The 16956-nt window shown below is 38.8% G+C and overlaps 1 protein-coding gene and 1 pseudogene across 1 annotated transcript in view; one reads left to right on the top strand and one right to left on the bottom strand.

Moving 5' to 3' along the window:
- Positions 1-16956, bottom strand: part of LOC150109987 (uncharacterized) — a 192505-nt gene that overhangs the window by 122049 nt on the left and 53500 nt on the right. Inside the window, exon 2 of the mRNA XM_090397521.1 lies at positions 11481-11667. Coding sequence (XP_090253647.1) covers positions 11481-11667 — 187 coding nt within the window. The remainder of the gene's footprint in view (positions 1-11480; positions 11668-16956) is intronic.
- On the top strand, positions 8707-9996 carry LOC150109988 (tyrosyl-DNA phosphodiesterase 2 pseudogene; annotated as a pseudogene).

Genomic DNA, 16956 nt, shown 5'->3' with positions numbered 1-16956 from the left:
TAGCCACCTCCCAAGTCATGACCTTATGGTCACTTTCACCAATTGGTGGCAACATGGTCATGTTCGTTACAGCCACATTCTCGGTTGCAATTACTAGGTCCAGCACTCTCTGCCCCCTGGTATTTTCCAATACATGTTGCCGTAGATAGTTGTCCCTTAATAACCGCATAAAATCCAATTCCTTCCTCCCATGTGCCCTCTCCTCTTTCCAGTCAATGTTACCATAATTGAAATCACCCATAATAATCACCCTCCTTCCACTCATTTCTTCTATTTGCTTATGCATACTATCCCCACCATCCACTCCATCACCCGGTCTATAGCAGCACCCAATTGTATATTTTGTTCTGCTGGATTCTATCTCACACCAAAGAACCTCAAATGTGCTTTTTTCCCCATCATGCAGTTCAACTTCTATACTCCTTGGCTGAAGATCATCAGCTATCATCAATAACACTCCTCCCCCCTTTTTATTCACCCTGTCACTCCTGAACACGCTATACCCGTCGCATTCAATCCCACTAGCTTTATCATCTTCTGTCAGCCATGTTTCACTAATACCGACAACCTGTGGCCTGGAAGTGCCAACCATGGCCAAAAACTCTTCCTTCTTGTTCCTAATACTCCTGGCATTAGTGTACGTAGAAGCCCATTTGTCCCATCCCTACTTTGATGCCTTATACTAACTATCCCATTCTGATTTGTTGTCCGTCGTACTCGCTCGGGCATAATATACTCATTCATACACTTAACTGCCCCCCCTAAAGTCTGCATATCTACTCCCCCCCTCTTAATAAATCTAGTTTCCCTGAGTCTGTACATCCACTTCCACATCATTCATCAACACTCTTTCAAGTCTCCGTACACCAACTCCATTCAAATGCAACCCATCCATCTTATATAAGTCCTTTCGCCCATCGAACTCCACACATCCACAAATTCCACACCACTCTCCATGCATAACCCACGCATAAAGTCATTGGCAATTATGGCCCTCCTTCTAAACACTTCACTGTCATACCGCAGTAAGATACTCACCATCCTAACTCTCTCTTCTCTTTTGCTACCTCAAACAACTCCCTCACATCCTCTATCATTTCCATTTTGTCTTCTTTCAAATCATTCGTTCCTGCCACGATTATCATCTCTTTCACCCTCTGTTTTTGAAGTCGAACAGATTCGCTGACGTCCTTTATGTTTGCACCCGGCTGGTACGATTTCGTTAAACTCTCAATTATTACGCCTCTTAATAGCGAATCCCCATACAGCACTCGCTCCTTCATTTTATTGATGTTTGCGAACATTCTATTATTTGCTGTCACAGACTTCCGCCGATTATTTGTCAGTATGTTCAACACACATTTTTCCATACGCTCCAGTTGTCTTTTAGCTCTGTGTATCGCACCATTCAAACGGGCAATTTCGCTACTCGCATTTATCTCACCATTTTCATTAACGATCAAATCATCCATTCTTTCTGTGTTTCTACCCTCATTTACATTTTCGGCAACACTCTCACACCTATCTGGCACTACCACGCAATTCTCTAGCACACCGCCATTTTCTACATTCTGACTATCGTTCACGATATCGCTCTCGACACACGAAACACGCTTGAAGTCCTCATTCTCCTTACACTTTTTACACATATTAACTCCACTATCATTTTCTAATCAGACTCCCACCGCTCTTTGCAAGGCATACATCTCACAGACAGCACATTGCATAAATTCGTTTACATCAAAACTCTTAAACAAACATGGCGACCTGGCCGCCATTTTTTTCTTTATCGGTGCCATGTGTACGCTATCTTTTCTTAAAAATAATAATTAAAATAACAGAAAACACGCAAAAATTGCACAGACACACCAAGAAACAAAAAGCAAACAATACTACTTAAAATTCTAGTAAAATATCTAATGTTAACACAAAATAATACTAATCTTTTCAGGAGCTCTCGACAAGCCGACGATCTAATCAGTGCGACACCAAGCGACCTCTATCTTTCTATCGCCTAAGTGGTAAGAACCGTATCAAAGGTCTACTGTGAGTATACTATCAACAAACTTACCAATGCCCAGCGAGCAAGTGGTGGCTGATCACATGCCATAGATGACTGGGGTCGATAAAGACTGTCCAGGCTCATACAGACCAACCACAGGGCAATGAAAGCACAAATCACATCCAGTTTTAATGTTGGAGGTCCAAGCAGCATCAATGAGTGAATGGTACGGCATACCCTGGGCTACAGGAGCTGACACACTAATCATGTACTACTGTTGACAGCTCATCATCAGGCATTGCGTCTTGCCTGGTGTCAGGACCATCAAAGCTGGACCTCTGCAGAGTAGATCAGTCATGTGGTCTGATGAATCACATGACTCTGAATACTGGCACATTGTGCCACGTCAGCTCTATGATGGTTTGGGGAGCCTTCTCATGCGACACATTAGATCCCTTAGCGTGTCTGGAGAGGTCCTTAAATGCTGTGAGCTACCAAAATGTGATGGCTGATCGCCTACACATTTTCATCGCTTTCACACATCCTGAATCCGGATGTCTGTTTCAGCAGAACAATGTGCTGCTCCACTGGGTTGACCACATAGGAATGGCTTCAGGAACAATCATCTGAGTTTGGGACCATCCACTGATCCCCCCCCCAAAGTATTAAATCCAAAACCGAATCTCTCTGGGATGCCGTAGAGCGAGGCATCAGACCCGTGTACCCAGGATCAATGTCTAAGGCACAGTTGTGGACAATGCTGCTACATCTGGCGGAGCCAATGCCTCGGAGAGTACAAGCTGTTATTCACACTAAAAGAAAACTGACAAACAATTAGATAGGTATCTCTGATGTTTTATCCATGGAGTGTGTATGTGTAAACACAGCTTGGAAAGAAGTCAATGGACCCCCCCCCCCATAGGCAAGGTGTATCATGTCATATAGCGAATCATATGTAGCTGGTATAAATTGGAATTTAATGACTACATGTCATTAAACTGTGTTTAATGACAGATGGACTGCTTTGCCACCTGTCATTAAACTATTGACTTGGAAAGCGGGTGGGAATTTTGAACAGAGCATGGAATGAAGGCCTTCAACTCCAGTGAGGATAATTTCAGTAATTCAGCTGTAAGTTTTAGATTCAGAAAATGGAAACAGTAATCTTACCGTATCAAGGAAGAGCAGAAGATCATCCTACTTGGTGCTGTTATACAGCCGAATGAAGATCATTCTGTGGGAGGTAGTTTACACAAGACTATAGCAATGAATATTACACAGAGTACAAGTGACCTCTATGGTATATTTAGAAGAAGTGGTTAAGAAAGGATCAAAGCTATTAGAGTGGAGAGGGTTAGTAGAGTATGGAATGAATAATTTTTTTTTGGATTAATAAGTAATAATTACTTATTACTTAATAATAAGTAATTACCGTACTCACTAAAGTGAGCCCCTGAGGCTCACTTTAGTGAGTACGGGCATCGCAAACCCGAGGTACCTGATGCTGGACCATGCCTTACTTCATGTAATATACATCTGTTATATTATCTGTAGACTGGTACCTCATCTTCCTCCCTTGCTTCTTTCTTTCCTCTCTTCTTGCTCATTCCCCTGAATGCTATTAGAGTATTCGAGGGGAATCTTTGCTGTGTCATTTCGTCTTGTGCTAACAGAACATTATCAAACACTGTAACATGATCAGGCCATCAAAAAATGTTCATACTGCAACGTCCATCATGCAGGTTACCAAGGGACGCGTTTGGGTTTTAGGCAGAGGGACCTGCTCGAAAAATATGTTACAGTCTCCCTTAGACACCACTCCTCAGCACTCTGCGAGAGGAAACTCCATCAATGCGCCTGCTACCCGTTTGGGGAGGTGTTTAGGGGCAGCACAAAGAAATGGTTCTGCAAAAGGACGGAAATGGCAACGACAACGCACGAGACTATGGCTTTAGGCAACTGGAACATCTTCTCTCTGACACGGAAGGAGTTGGAACTGGTCGAGGAAGTCAAGCACTACCGGCTAGACTCAGTCGGGCTTTCTTCGACCAAGAGGAGAGGCTTTGGAACTGTCGACCTGGATAAGGGGGTGAAAGCTCTACTACTCTGGTGTGAGCCCGACAATGTCTGCTCAGGCAGGCGTGGAGATACTCACAAGCCCTCAGCTGTCAGACTGTGTTGCTGAGTGGATCCCATTGGGATGGGTATGTGTGTTAAGGCTTCAGATGAAAAAACCATGATTTGGCTGTGGTGCAAGCCTATGCACCTAATCTGGAGTAAGAATACTCTGCTTTCCTAGAGGAAGTGGATGCTACATTTCACAGGGTGGCAGACATGGAATCAGTCCTGCTAATGGGTGACTTCAATGCACATGTTGGAACAGATGACCAGACATGGAGGGGTGTGGTTGGGAGGAACGGCGCCCCTGACCTTAATGCGAATGGGTTGAAATTATTGGCCTTCTGCTGTACTAACAGCTTGTCCATAAGTATACCTGGTACAAGGATACACTAGAACAAAGGTCTCTGATTGACTTCTTTATAGTCTCAGCAGACCTATTTTCCTCAGTGTTGGAGGTTCGTGTGAGAAGAGGGGCAGAACTGTCAACTGACCACCATCTTGTTGTGTGCACTCTATGGCTTCAGAAAAAAGATGCTACCATCAATGCTGGTAGGCCTAAGCAGCTATACCGCGTGAAATGGGAGGCATTGGAAAATGAGGCTGTGAGGAAGAATTTTGCAGATGACATTTCCTCCAGGTTCAAAGAGATTCCCAAGCATACTGCAGATGTTGAGGAGGAGTGGAAGCTGTTCAGAACAGCTGTCACTGACTCTACACTCTCATGCTATGGCAGAAAGCGGCTCAGTGTGGCAACGGGCAGTGAGAAAAGGACACCTTGGTGGAACCAAGAAGTCCAAAACACTGCCTGGGCAAAACAGGAATCCTACCTAACATGGCTATGGATAGGGTCAGGTCACCTGAGATGCGTTTGTGGTATGCTGAGGCAGTAAAGACAGCAAAGCAGAAGGCTTGGGAATCCTTTGGAGAAAGATTAGACTTATCCTATGCAAATGCAAACAAAGTATTCTGGCAGACCATTCGCCACCTTCGAGGGAGGAAATCGTGCACAGCAAGGGCAATTAAGACCTCTGATGGTGCACTTTTAACAACCAAGAAAGATATCCTCCACAGATGGAGGGAATACTTTGAGAGCCTTCTTAACCCAGGTGGCCCAGCAGTTGTGGACATCCAAGAGGTGCAGATCGGGGCAATGACTAGTCTCACAGCAGAAGAGGTCCATTTAGCAATAAAATTGCTAAAATTTCAAAGCTGCTGGCAATGATGAAATGCGGCGCGAAATGCTAAAAGCCTTAAATCGAGACCGTGTTCTCTGGCTGACTTAAGTGTGTCAGGCAGCTTGGATATCTGGGCGAGCACCAAAGCAATGGCAGACAGGCATAATAATACTAGTCTTCAAGAAGGGAGACCAGAAGGATTGCAGTAACTATCGTGGCATCTCTCTGCTCAGCCTGCCAGGGAAAGTGTATGCTAGGTGCTTGGAAAGACGGTGCAGGAGCATAGTTGAGTCAAAGTTCCAGGAAGAACAATGTGGCTTTTGTCCTCGTAGAAGCACAACTGACCAAATCTTCACTTTAAGGCAAGTTTTGAGAAATCATGGGAATATGCCAAGAATGTCTACATATGTTTTGTGGACTTGGAGAAGGCATATGACCAGGTTCCTCGGGATAAGCTTTAGCAGGTAGTACAGGAGTATGGAGTGGATGGCGAACTATTAGCTGCCATCAAGTCCATGTATGAATGCCCAGAGTTTTGTGTCAGGGTAAACAGCACAAAGTCTGAACCTTTCACAGTCTCCGTTGGCCTCCGCCAAGGGTGTGTTCTGTCACCCCCTCCTTTTCAGAATATTTATGGACTGGATTGATAGGCACAGCCGAGGCAGTGAGTGTGTCAGAATTGGAAGATGTAGCATTGGACATCTGCTTTTTGCAGATGACCTAGTTCTGCTTAGCTCTTCCACAGATGACCTCCAGCGGACCCTGGATAGGTTTGTAGCTGTTTGTGCAGATGCCGGAATGAAGATCAGCGTGGCAAAAACTGAAACATTTGTGGTCTCTAGACAACCATCCCAGTGCACTCTACATGTAAGTGGAGTCCCAATGAGGCAGGTGGAGAAGTTTAAATACCTTGGGTCCATATTCACAAATGATGGAAAATGGGACATAGAGCTAGATACTCGAATTGGCTTAGCAAGCACAATATTGCGGGAGCTTGGCCGTTCGGTAGTATTGAAGCGGGAGTTAAGCCAGAAGGCAAAGCTGGCTGTCTTCAATACAGTCTACGTCACCATCCTCACCTATGTTAATGAGAGTTGGGTAATGACCGAAAGAATGCGGACACGAATCCAAGCGGCTGAAATGAGGTTCCTTCGAGGGGTTGCGGGGCTGACAAGACTCGACAGAGTCGGAAGCTCTGCAATTCGGGAAACCCTCAATACTCAACCACTGCTTCTCCGTGTTGAGAGATCACAGTTACATTGGCACCTGGTCAGAATGCCACAAGAGAGGCTCCCTCAGCAGGCCATCTTTGCCAAGCCAGAGATTAGGAGGCCACGTGGAAGGCCAAGGACTCGCTGGAAAGATTATATCCAAAACCTTGGGTGGACATGGTTGGGAATCCCATCAGAACACCTGAGCTTGGTGGCAGAGGATCGTGACCATTGGAAGTTCCTCTTGCAGCTGTTGCCCCCACAACCCAATTAGGAAAGGTGGGCCTTGAAGATGTCTGTATGTATGTATTAAGTAATAATTATTTTTTGGATTAGCTAAGCAGATAATTTGCATTAGATCATTGTTTACAGAATATTTCTTGCATGTATTCCACCTTGGTCAGTTGAAGACCAACGAACTTACATGATCAAAAATCATGTAAGTTAGTCACTTACATGATTCCACTGTTTGGTTCATAAGTAACAGTCAAGCTTTAGTGACAGAATGTCTGAGTGATTAAAGCAACCTTCAGAATTTAAGGAGTGGTAAAGACAGCATAAGAATGTGTTAAATCTTGAATGAAAGGCTTATTACATTGTAAAATATTTCATTCAGATTTAACAGGTACAAAAAAATTCCCGGAGAAAATGCTTGTATATAGGTATAAGTGAAATTGTTGACAGAAGTAACGAAATAATCATTTAATTGTAAATTCTCCTATGTATTATATTGTTAAGTGTCCTTGTAAAACAGATAAGGTTTGGAATTTAGTGAAAGTTTTGTTAACATGAGAGGTCCAAGTTGCACATGTGGAGAACGCAAAGAGAAGGGAATTGTACCAAGTGCAAGAATTTTAGGTGCTGGCCGGAAAAGAGTGACGTAAGAGGGAGAACAGCTCAGAAAGGATTATATAGAGCTCGCAACGCCAACTCGGGGCTCTTTTTTGTTCAGGATTCCTGTTCCAGTCGTTCCCAGAGAAATTGTGTGAGAGCGGTCGAAAACAACGATGTCCAGTGGCAGCCATGTGGCCAGATAGCGATCCAGTGCGGGCATAATCATCGGTACAGTGGAAAAGCCAGCACAAACCGATCAACATGTAGAACCACGTGGACCGAACCCGCAGATTCGCCCACATCGGAAAGGGTGATTCGTGATCGTAATCACTAGTTTGTCCTACCTGACCGTAACAGAGGGCAACAAGCCGTGTGATCGGAAAAAAAAAAAAAGGCAAGAGAGATCCTGATACTCAGTAATGTAGAAACCTTCCAATTCCTTTGTATGCAAGAAACAGTTAGTGTGCAATATTGTGCGGATATGCTCAGTGATTGGACTTACAAAACTGAACCAGGACTTTAGTATCTGATCAACTGGTAGATTGTCTTGGCTCTGAGTAAGAATTCATATACAGTGTGGTACTGAATTGCTAAAGTTTGTTATAGCCTAATAGTTCTTGAATCTAGAATAAGATAAATGCTTGTACACGAATGTTAGTTGAATAGGATCAAACCAGAAATTTAACTAGTAGTAGATATTGTCTCATATTGTTTATGACTATGAATAGTAAGGTTATGTCTGGTTAATCGTTTTAAATGTTGTAGGAGAGATTCAGTTTTGTTAAGTGATCTTAATATTTGTACATCGTATTAGAGCAATGAATAAACCTTTCTTTTTCTTATCTAACAAATTGCCTGATCTGTGAACTCAATGCACCACTTATAAAAATAGAACTAGTGCGAGTTAAATTGCAGGGATAGCTACGACTGCAGTAAGAGTAAAAATATATGAATTTTTTTTTTTTTTGTAATTGGGAATTTTAATTGCTTGATTATCGAATAGTGTGTCATTCTGAGCATTAACTCCCTTACAAGGAAGATTTTCCTGTCTAAGAATTTGGATGGCACAGCTTTAACAAACAAATTTTTCCATATTCTGACATGGAGTTAATTCCAGATTTGTATCAAAGAAATTTGGCTCTAGCCGTGGGCAATTTCTTTGTCTACCAAGTTTTACACACGTTAGCAATTTAAGTAGTGGTCAGGGAGCGAAAAGGGTGAAAGCAAGCACGAGAAATTATATCAAGTAACAGAGATATTCTTTAGTGTAATTATTAGAACTTACAATTATTATCCTTAGTGATAATAATCGTTGAGTGGTACTTCGAATTGAATTTGACATTTCGATTAACTGAAATAGACCATGAGCGGGTCTGATGAGGATGATAATATTCCCAGTGCGGAAGTTTGTCAAAGTTTGTGTGAATCGTTTGCGAGCATTACTAGTACAGACACAGCTTGTGCGCAGTTTTATTTGCAAGACCGGGAATGGAATCTGAGAGGTCATTTAATGCTTTTTTTGAAGATCGATCAAACAAAGGAGCTGCGAGACTCACTGGAGATGGTTCAGAATCTGAAGTTATTCTGGTGCTTGATGGAAGTCCAAAAGGATTGGCTGCAGCTGCAACTGCTGTATTAGCAGAAGCAGTTACTAGTAGAGGCTTATCCAGTAAACGTTGCAATAACAGCGTTTCAAAGTCAGATGATATAATACATTATTTTAAGAAACCAAAACCAGATATTGTGCTACCACATTCGGAATTTAAATTTATAACTTGGAATATTGATGGACTAAGTGAGAATAATTTAAAAATACGAGCAAAAGCTGTATGCAAAATAATTAAAAGTGAACAGGCAGATGTGGTATTTCTTCAAGAAGTTGTACCTGAAGTGGCCAAATATGTACAAACAAAACTGCCAGATTATAAAATTATACATGGTAATACAGAAGAATATTTTACTTCAACACTTTTAAGAAATGAGACTGTATTTTATGAAGGTCACAACATTATTCCATATCCTTTGACAAGAATGGGAAGAATTTACTTAAAGTTGAGGCCAAAATTAGAAATGTTCCTGTATGTTTGCTAAATACTCATCTGGAAAGTTCAGCTGAGGCAACCAAAGAAAGAAGAAATCAGTTAAAGAAAGGCTTTCAAACAACACTTGACTCTCCATCAGATTGCACAGTCATATTAGGAGGAGATTTAAATTTACGAGATAAAGAACTCGAATCACTTGGTGGCCTACCAACTGGAATTGAAGACGTGTGGCAAGCATGTGGCAGTCGCAAGGAATGTGCCTATACGTGGGATATGACACGCAATGATAATTTATTGTGGAATAGCAAATTCAAACCACGTTGTCGTTTTGATCGTGTGTATTGCCGCAGTTCATCCCCTTCAAAAGTGAAACCAAAATATTTTGGACTGATTGGATTGGAGAGACTCTTTCCATACCGATGTTTTCCAAGTGATCACTGGGGTATATTGTGCCATTTTAATCTGAACTTGTAGGCTTCTTTTAAATTTTAAAAACTGTTAAAAAAAAAAGAAAAAGAAGAAATTGAATAATTTCAGGTTAGTTCTTTCTCCAGACAAAACATCTGGTCGTTTCATTAATCGGTCTCAGTAAAAATATATTCAAAAATAAACTTGCAAATGGGAATAAATTATTTAAAAAATTGTAAAAATTTACTTTTAATTAATTTAAAAAAAAACAAACAAAAAAAAAACAATTTTAATATAAAAATGGGTTTACAGTGATACTACTGGACCTTGCCAAGGCCTTTGATAGGATACCACATGGAACCCTAATCAGTAAACTGGAGCAGATGGGTATAGATATAGGGTTGGTGAGATGGATAAGAGGGTGGTTGAAGGAGAGATATCAAAGAGTGGTTTATTCAGGAGTGGAGTCTAAAAGACGTCTTGTGACTAGTGGAGTGCCACAGGGCTCTGTTCTTGGACCACTGCTTTTCAATTTGTTAATCAATGATATTGGAAAGGATATGAGAGGAAGTGTTCACTTGTTTGCTGATGATGCAAAGTTGGGTAGAGCAATTGTGAGTGCACAGGATGTCAAAATTTTACAGGATGATTTGGATAGTTTGGAGGACTGGGCTAGGAAAAATGGATGTCAATTTAACGTGGCAAAGTGTAAGGTTATGCACTTTGGGGTGAAAAGAATAGCAGCAGTATATCGCATTGGTGGAACCATACTCCAGGAGATTGATGAGGCCAGGGATTTGGGAGTGTTGGTGGATAGGGAGTTGAAGTTTAGGGGGCACATTGCAAAAGTAACTAAAACAGCTCACCAAATCACTTGGCTTCTGAAAAATACTTTAACATGCAGAGACGAACAAGTTGTTGTTCCTCTGTATCGAGCCTTGATAAGACCCCATCTGGACTTCTGTGCCCAGCTATGGGCACCAGGGTTTCTTCGTGATGGGGAGGAAGTGGAGAGGGTCCAGAGACGAGTGACCAAGATGATAGCAAGTCTGTGAAATGAACCTTATGAGAATAGGTTGAAGATTTGTGGGTTGCAGAAATTGGACGATAGGCAAAGAAGGGGTGATATGATTGAGACATTCAAATTACTGAAGGGTTTTTATAAGATTGATCCAGAAGATATTTTTGAAAATATGACTGGTGGTGGGAGGACTAGGGGCCATGCATGGAAGCTGGGAAAGAGCGTGGTTGACAAGGGTGTTAGAGCTAGGTTCTTTACTTGGAGAGTGGTAAATGAGTGGAATAAGCTTCCAGACTCTGCTGTGGGTGCTTTGACCGTGAATGAGTTCAAGGCAAGGTATGATGGATACTGTGTGAATGTTGAATAGTTGTTCTTGACATGATGTTGGGGCCTCCCTCGATGAGTCTGTCGACTCCTTGGAGTTTCCCGGAACAATAATAATAATAATCGTAAGTTTTAATAATTACAAATTATAAACACAACACACACAAGGTAAGAACTTAATTTAAAATAAGGTAAAGAGAAATTTAACAAATGTAACTTTTAGAGAAGATCAAAAGCAGGGTGTTCTACTGCATGGGAAGCATCTTTAGAAAATGCAAAACATATTTGGGAATTAGTCACTTTCAACACTATCTTCAGAGTAAGATAAGAAAGAAGAGATACCTTTAGAACCTGCATCAAACATCTCAACTCCCTCAAGGACTTTTGTTTGTCCTGAGTTGATCACCTTTTGAGTTGTCACTTCAGTAGAAATATCTGGAAGTATACAGTCTGATTTGTCAGTACGATTGCAAACCGTACTGCTACTGCTGGTATCGGAATTGAAGGGAACTGTGTATTCTTCATCTGCCTAAAAATATTTAAAAAATTATCAATTTATTTTATTTAATATAAAGTCATGAATATATATAACTATGAAAAAAAACTTCTTTTATACTTATTTCTGTCTTTTTATAGCAACTAATTATACAGAAAATATTCATGATTTCAATTAGTTTCAGTACCTTCTTGTAAAATGGGTATACAGTGTTATTCTCTCTATGAAAAATTACATTTTGCAGTTCACACTCCCTATCACAAATGCCTGATTTTCACTTCCTTAGTCATTTTATACCTGCTGAGAACTGAATAGCAGCTTTCTAAGGGTAACATGTTTTTCAAACATATTTTTGGAATGAACATGAAAAATCCTTTAAAACAATGCAACACCTAACATTGTAAAATATAAAATTAAAAAAAAAAAAAAAGAAAAAATTATCTTAAGGCCACTTTTTTCTTACATTGACCCATTTATCACTGTCCAAGATTAGGTCTCCTGAGTTCTGAGGAGATAAAGAAACTGTGGAATAGGTACAAAGAAGAGCTGCAAAGATAATATCGGGATCGTGGTATCTAGATTATGAGAGAATTGAGAATATGTAGCCTGAAGACACTAATGAACAGGAGAAAGGGGAATTTGGAAGGGGATCAATCGTTCGATGCTGTTGGCACACTCTCCCTCAATGAGTCTTTGGACTCCCTGGAGGTGTCACATAATAATACCTATAATAGAGCTTAACTTCTGAAAGAGTGTTATGTTATATCTTTTTGTTAATTTATATCATTTTAGTGGGAAAAGGACAAGGAAGGCATCTGTAAAAGTTAAGCTTGCATGCAATTAAGAAAGAAGTGAGAGCTAGATTTTTTCTCAGAGAAGTGAGTGAGTGGACTGAGCCTAGTGAAATGCCAAGTGCATCTAGTGTGGGTGATGTATGTTCTTCCTTGGTGAGCCCGTGACTTCCTGGAGGTCTGTGATGATGATGATAATAATAATGTGCCAGTTTCAAAATCATCCAAATTTTCAAGATGATATAACATAAGAAATCAAACCAAGTATGGTAGTTCTTAATTTAGATCAGTGTTTCTCAAGTGTGGTACGCAGACCCCAGGGGATCCGTGGCAATTTTTGGCTATTAACGCATGGAAAAAAATTTAAGTTTGAGATCGTAAAACGTTCCTATTGTATCACTGAATAAGGTGCAGAGACATATGGTGCAACATATGGTTTTGTTTGAGTGAACGTGTTAAAACTAAGAAATATATAGTGAATGTGTTTCAGATATAAGGAATTCAGGTGAAGAGAATTAGCATTTCAACTGAACTGTCGGCTTGCCTTTGTCAATTAGTAGCGCGATCTTTTGTTAATACAGCACCAATCATATAAACGTCTTTATAGCTGCTTTATATCTACTGGCCTACCATTGCTGTTTGTTTCGAGTTCTGCTTTCACTAGCCATTTGTTGAAGGACTGTTCGTTAAATACGGTATTTTTTTTAGCTTTCAAATTCTTAAGTATGGATCACTGGTTAAAGACTGGATTTTTAAAATGCACAAAAGAGAGGAACATTGTAGATACAAGTATCTGTCAGCAACAAGAAAATGTTGATATTGTATCTGGATCAAGTGAAATTGATAAGTGTGTGTGCCATCTGACATCTCTAAAGAACGAACTAGCAAGAAGATGAGAAAACTTCATAAGTACGATATAAATTACTTGAAATGTGGATTTTCATGGACGGGAAATGAAGAGGAACCTATTCCATTATGTGTAATTTGCAGTGAAACTTTAAAAAATGAAAGCATGAAACCATGTAATTTAAATCGCCATTTTGAATCGAAACATAATGAATGCAAGGACAAACCTGTCTAATTTTTTCAAAATAAACTAAAAAATTTAAAAGAATCTCAAAAATTGATGTCGATCGTGTCAGGCGGTGAAAACATGAAGGCTTTAGAAGCTTCATATTGTGTGTCGCTATTAATAGCAAAAAGTGATGCAGCTGAAACAATTGGTGAAACTTTGGTCAAGCCTGCAGCAAAAATAATAGCAGAGATTATGATCGGAGATAATGCAAAAAGATCTTTTGATCGGATTTGCCTTTCAAATAGTACCATTCATCGAAGAATCACTGAAATGGCTGAAAATATAAAAAACAAACATTGTTATCCGATATACGTAAGAGTCGTTATTATGCGTTGCAGGTAGATGAATCCACATGCATTACAAATTTTGCAAATCTTCTAGTGTTCGTTTGGTACAAAAAAAAATCAAAAAATTCATGATGACCTTTTATATTGCCAACCCTTGCCAGAACATACAACAGGAGAAGAAATATTCAACAGTATAAATAGCTTTATGCATCAAAACAAGCTTGATTGGAAAAGTTGTGTTGGAATAAGCACGGACGGAGCAAAATCTATGGTCGGATCTAAAAAAGGGCTTGTTTCAAGGATTCAAGCTGTTACACCAAATGCAAAGTCGACACACTACTGCATACACAGGGAGGCTTTGGCTACACACATGATGTCTACAGACCTAAGAAAAGTTCTTGATGAAGTTGTAAAAATCATAAATTATATTAAAGGCCGTCCTTTAAACGCCAGACTTTTCTATCAACTTTGCAAAGAAATGGGAAACAACTATACACAACTTCTTTTAGATACCGATGTTCGTTGGTTTTCTCATGGAAAAGTCCTTACGCGTTTATTTGAACTTCAGAATGAACTACAAGTTTTTCTTGATGAAAAGACTGAATTGATAAAGCATTTACATAATTGGAAATGGCTCAGTCAATTAGCGTACCTGGCAGATATATTTACTGCATTAAATAGTCTTAATTTATCTTTACAAGGCAAGCAAATTTCTATATTTCATGTCCAAGATAAAGTGAATGCTACGTTGGCAAAAATGAAGTTATGGCAAAAGCAGGTTGGTAATGGAGAATTTGATGCGTTTCCATCGCTTCATGAATTGCTTGCAAGTTCAAACAAACAAATTGATGATGATATGAAAATTACTATCATGCAGCATTTAAAAAGCTTACAAATGAATCTAGAAAAGTATTTCCCTGAGACATTAATATTGAGTGGATAAGATACCCTTTCAATAAAAACAAATTTATGCCAAAGGATCTATTGTCAATAGAAGAACAACTTTTAGAGCTAGCTTCTAATGGTTTCCTATAAAATAAATACAGTGAGAATACGTTATCATCATTTCTACAAATACAGCATGAATTTCCTGAATTAACAGATAAAGCTCTAAGATTCATTTTTCTATTTCCACGTTCATATCTGTGCGAAGTTGGATTTTCGACCCTTGTAGATATTAAGACGAAGAAGAGGAATCGCATTATAGATGTCGAACCGCATCTGAGAGTGAAATTAACTATAGAGCCAAATTTTGCTGAACTTTTATCTCACCATAAGCAATTTCACTCCTCTCATTGATGATAAATTATTTATCATCAATGAATATTAAAGTTTTACTTACTTATAAAGTAAGTAAAACTTTATAGTATCTTTATAAAGTTTGTTCTATTAAAAATAAATCATATTTTTGTTTACATGAGCATATAAATTCAAATAAAATAGAAATTTAATTTTTTAATATTTTAAATTAATTTATTCGTTTTAATCAATTAATTATGGGGTACTTGGTAATAATGAAAATTTAAGAAGGGGGTCCGCGGATATCTGAAGTTTTAGATCAATCAACACAGAAATTACATTTTAGTATATCAATCATCTTTATTACTAAATTTCTGATATGTCTCCTAAGGGATGTAAGAATATTATAATAGTACTACACGATTAAGATAACTTGATTACTAACATTTTCTTCTAACTTAATCTGTTATTTGTCAAGATCCCAATACTCCTAAATTTAAAAATTTTCATCTTCTAATGTACTAACTGCAATAATGCAACTATATCCAGATCTTCCTCCAGGACTTTTTCTTGCATCACTTACCAGTTTTGCTAATCCTTTCCCTTCCATTCTATTAACCCTGCAGAGGTCATGGTCGAAAAAATTGCAGCTTAGGTAGCATGTATACGAGAAATACATTCATTACTAGTATGTGCTTAAATGTGATAAAACTTTTTAAAAAAAAAACTGCACATAAATGCATGATGGTTTATTTTTCAGTTATAATCTAGAAATTATTGAACAAAGAAACAAAGGGAAAAAAAAAAACACTAAACCAATACTATACTGACATCAGGGTTCGCGGTATCTCTCCGATATAATTTACTATCAAATATCACAAGCTATTACATAACACGTGTTAAACTAAATGTGTTTAACACACAGCATAAACAGTGTGTAATATCACTCTTAATATATGTATGCACAGCTAGTCATGACCTCCAAGCTATAACTGGATGTGTAAGAATATTTATGAATGATACATTCACGTAAACACAAGAAAGATATTTATTTAACCAAATATTTCGGTCTGGAAATAGCAGACCATCTTCAGCGGTATTACAAGAACAGTTTAAAAAAAAAAAAAAAAATACAAGCTAGAATACTAACAATAGATCGTTAAAAATAGAACACGCTACGTGATGTTACATCACTAAGTATGAAACGGAATATTTTGAAGTAGAGACATGATTGAAAAAAAAAAAAAAATTATTCATAAGATTGAATATATCATTCACTCTTATGTCACAAGTATCCTTAAAACAACTAAGAATATTTATATTAAAACAATTTGTTTGTATCTGCCAGATCAGTCGAGACCTCCACAGGGTTAACGTGACCATACCACCTCAGATTAGCACTGCTCACATTTAGTTATAAGTTCCTTTCAAATATCTTCATTTTTTTGTGTGTTTAGGCACAAATGCAGATCTGTTAGCATCCCTAATTATTTTTCAGAAATTTCACATTTGTGGTATCCAGTCTTTGAAAAACTACTTTATTTCTAACTCAAGTTCTGTATCAAATAGAAAACAGAATAAGCAGAGCTACAGAATAACTCTGCTTATTATTATTATTATTATTGTTCCGGGAAACTCCAAGGAGTCGACAGACTCATCGACTTATTCTATTATCAATTTTCATTTTTAGCTTACACCTCCACAAAAAAAAACAAAAAAAAATGTGCCCAAATGGCTGAAATATTTTACTTCTATATGGGTTCTCCAGTGAGAATGTAATATGATTTCTAGGTTCTCGCCTATTTACATAGTCTTCATTTATTTTTTATGTTGCTCCAACTCACAAAAGGTTATCTGCTGACCTATAGTATAATAAAATTAGTTTAATCCTTTATCCAAGTGTGAGCAAACAAAGTTTGCGCCTGAAGTA

The sequence above is a fragment of the Typopeltis vanoorti genome, chromosome 1, assembly GCF_054136105.1.
Source record: "Typopeltis vanoorti isolate ZY-2024b chromosome 1, IOZ_Tvanoo_1.0, whole genome shotgun sequence".
Taxonomy (NCBI): domain Eukaryota; kingdom Metazoa; phylum Arthropoda; class Arachnida; order Uropygi; family Thelyphonidae; genus Typopeltis; species Typopeltis vanoorti.
Note: the sequence above shows the minus strand (reverse complement) of the source record. Positions and strands in the feature narration are given on the sequence as shown.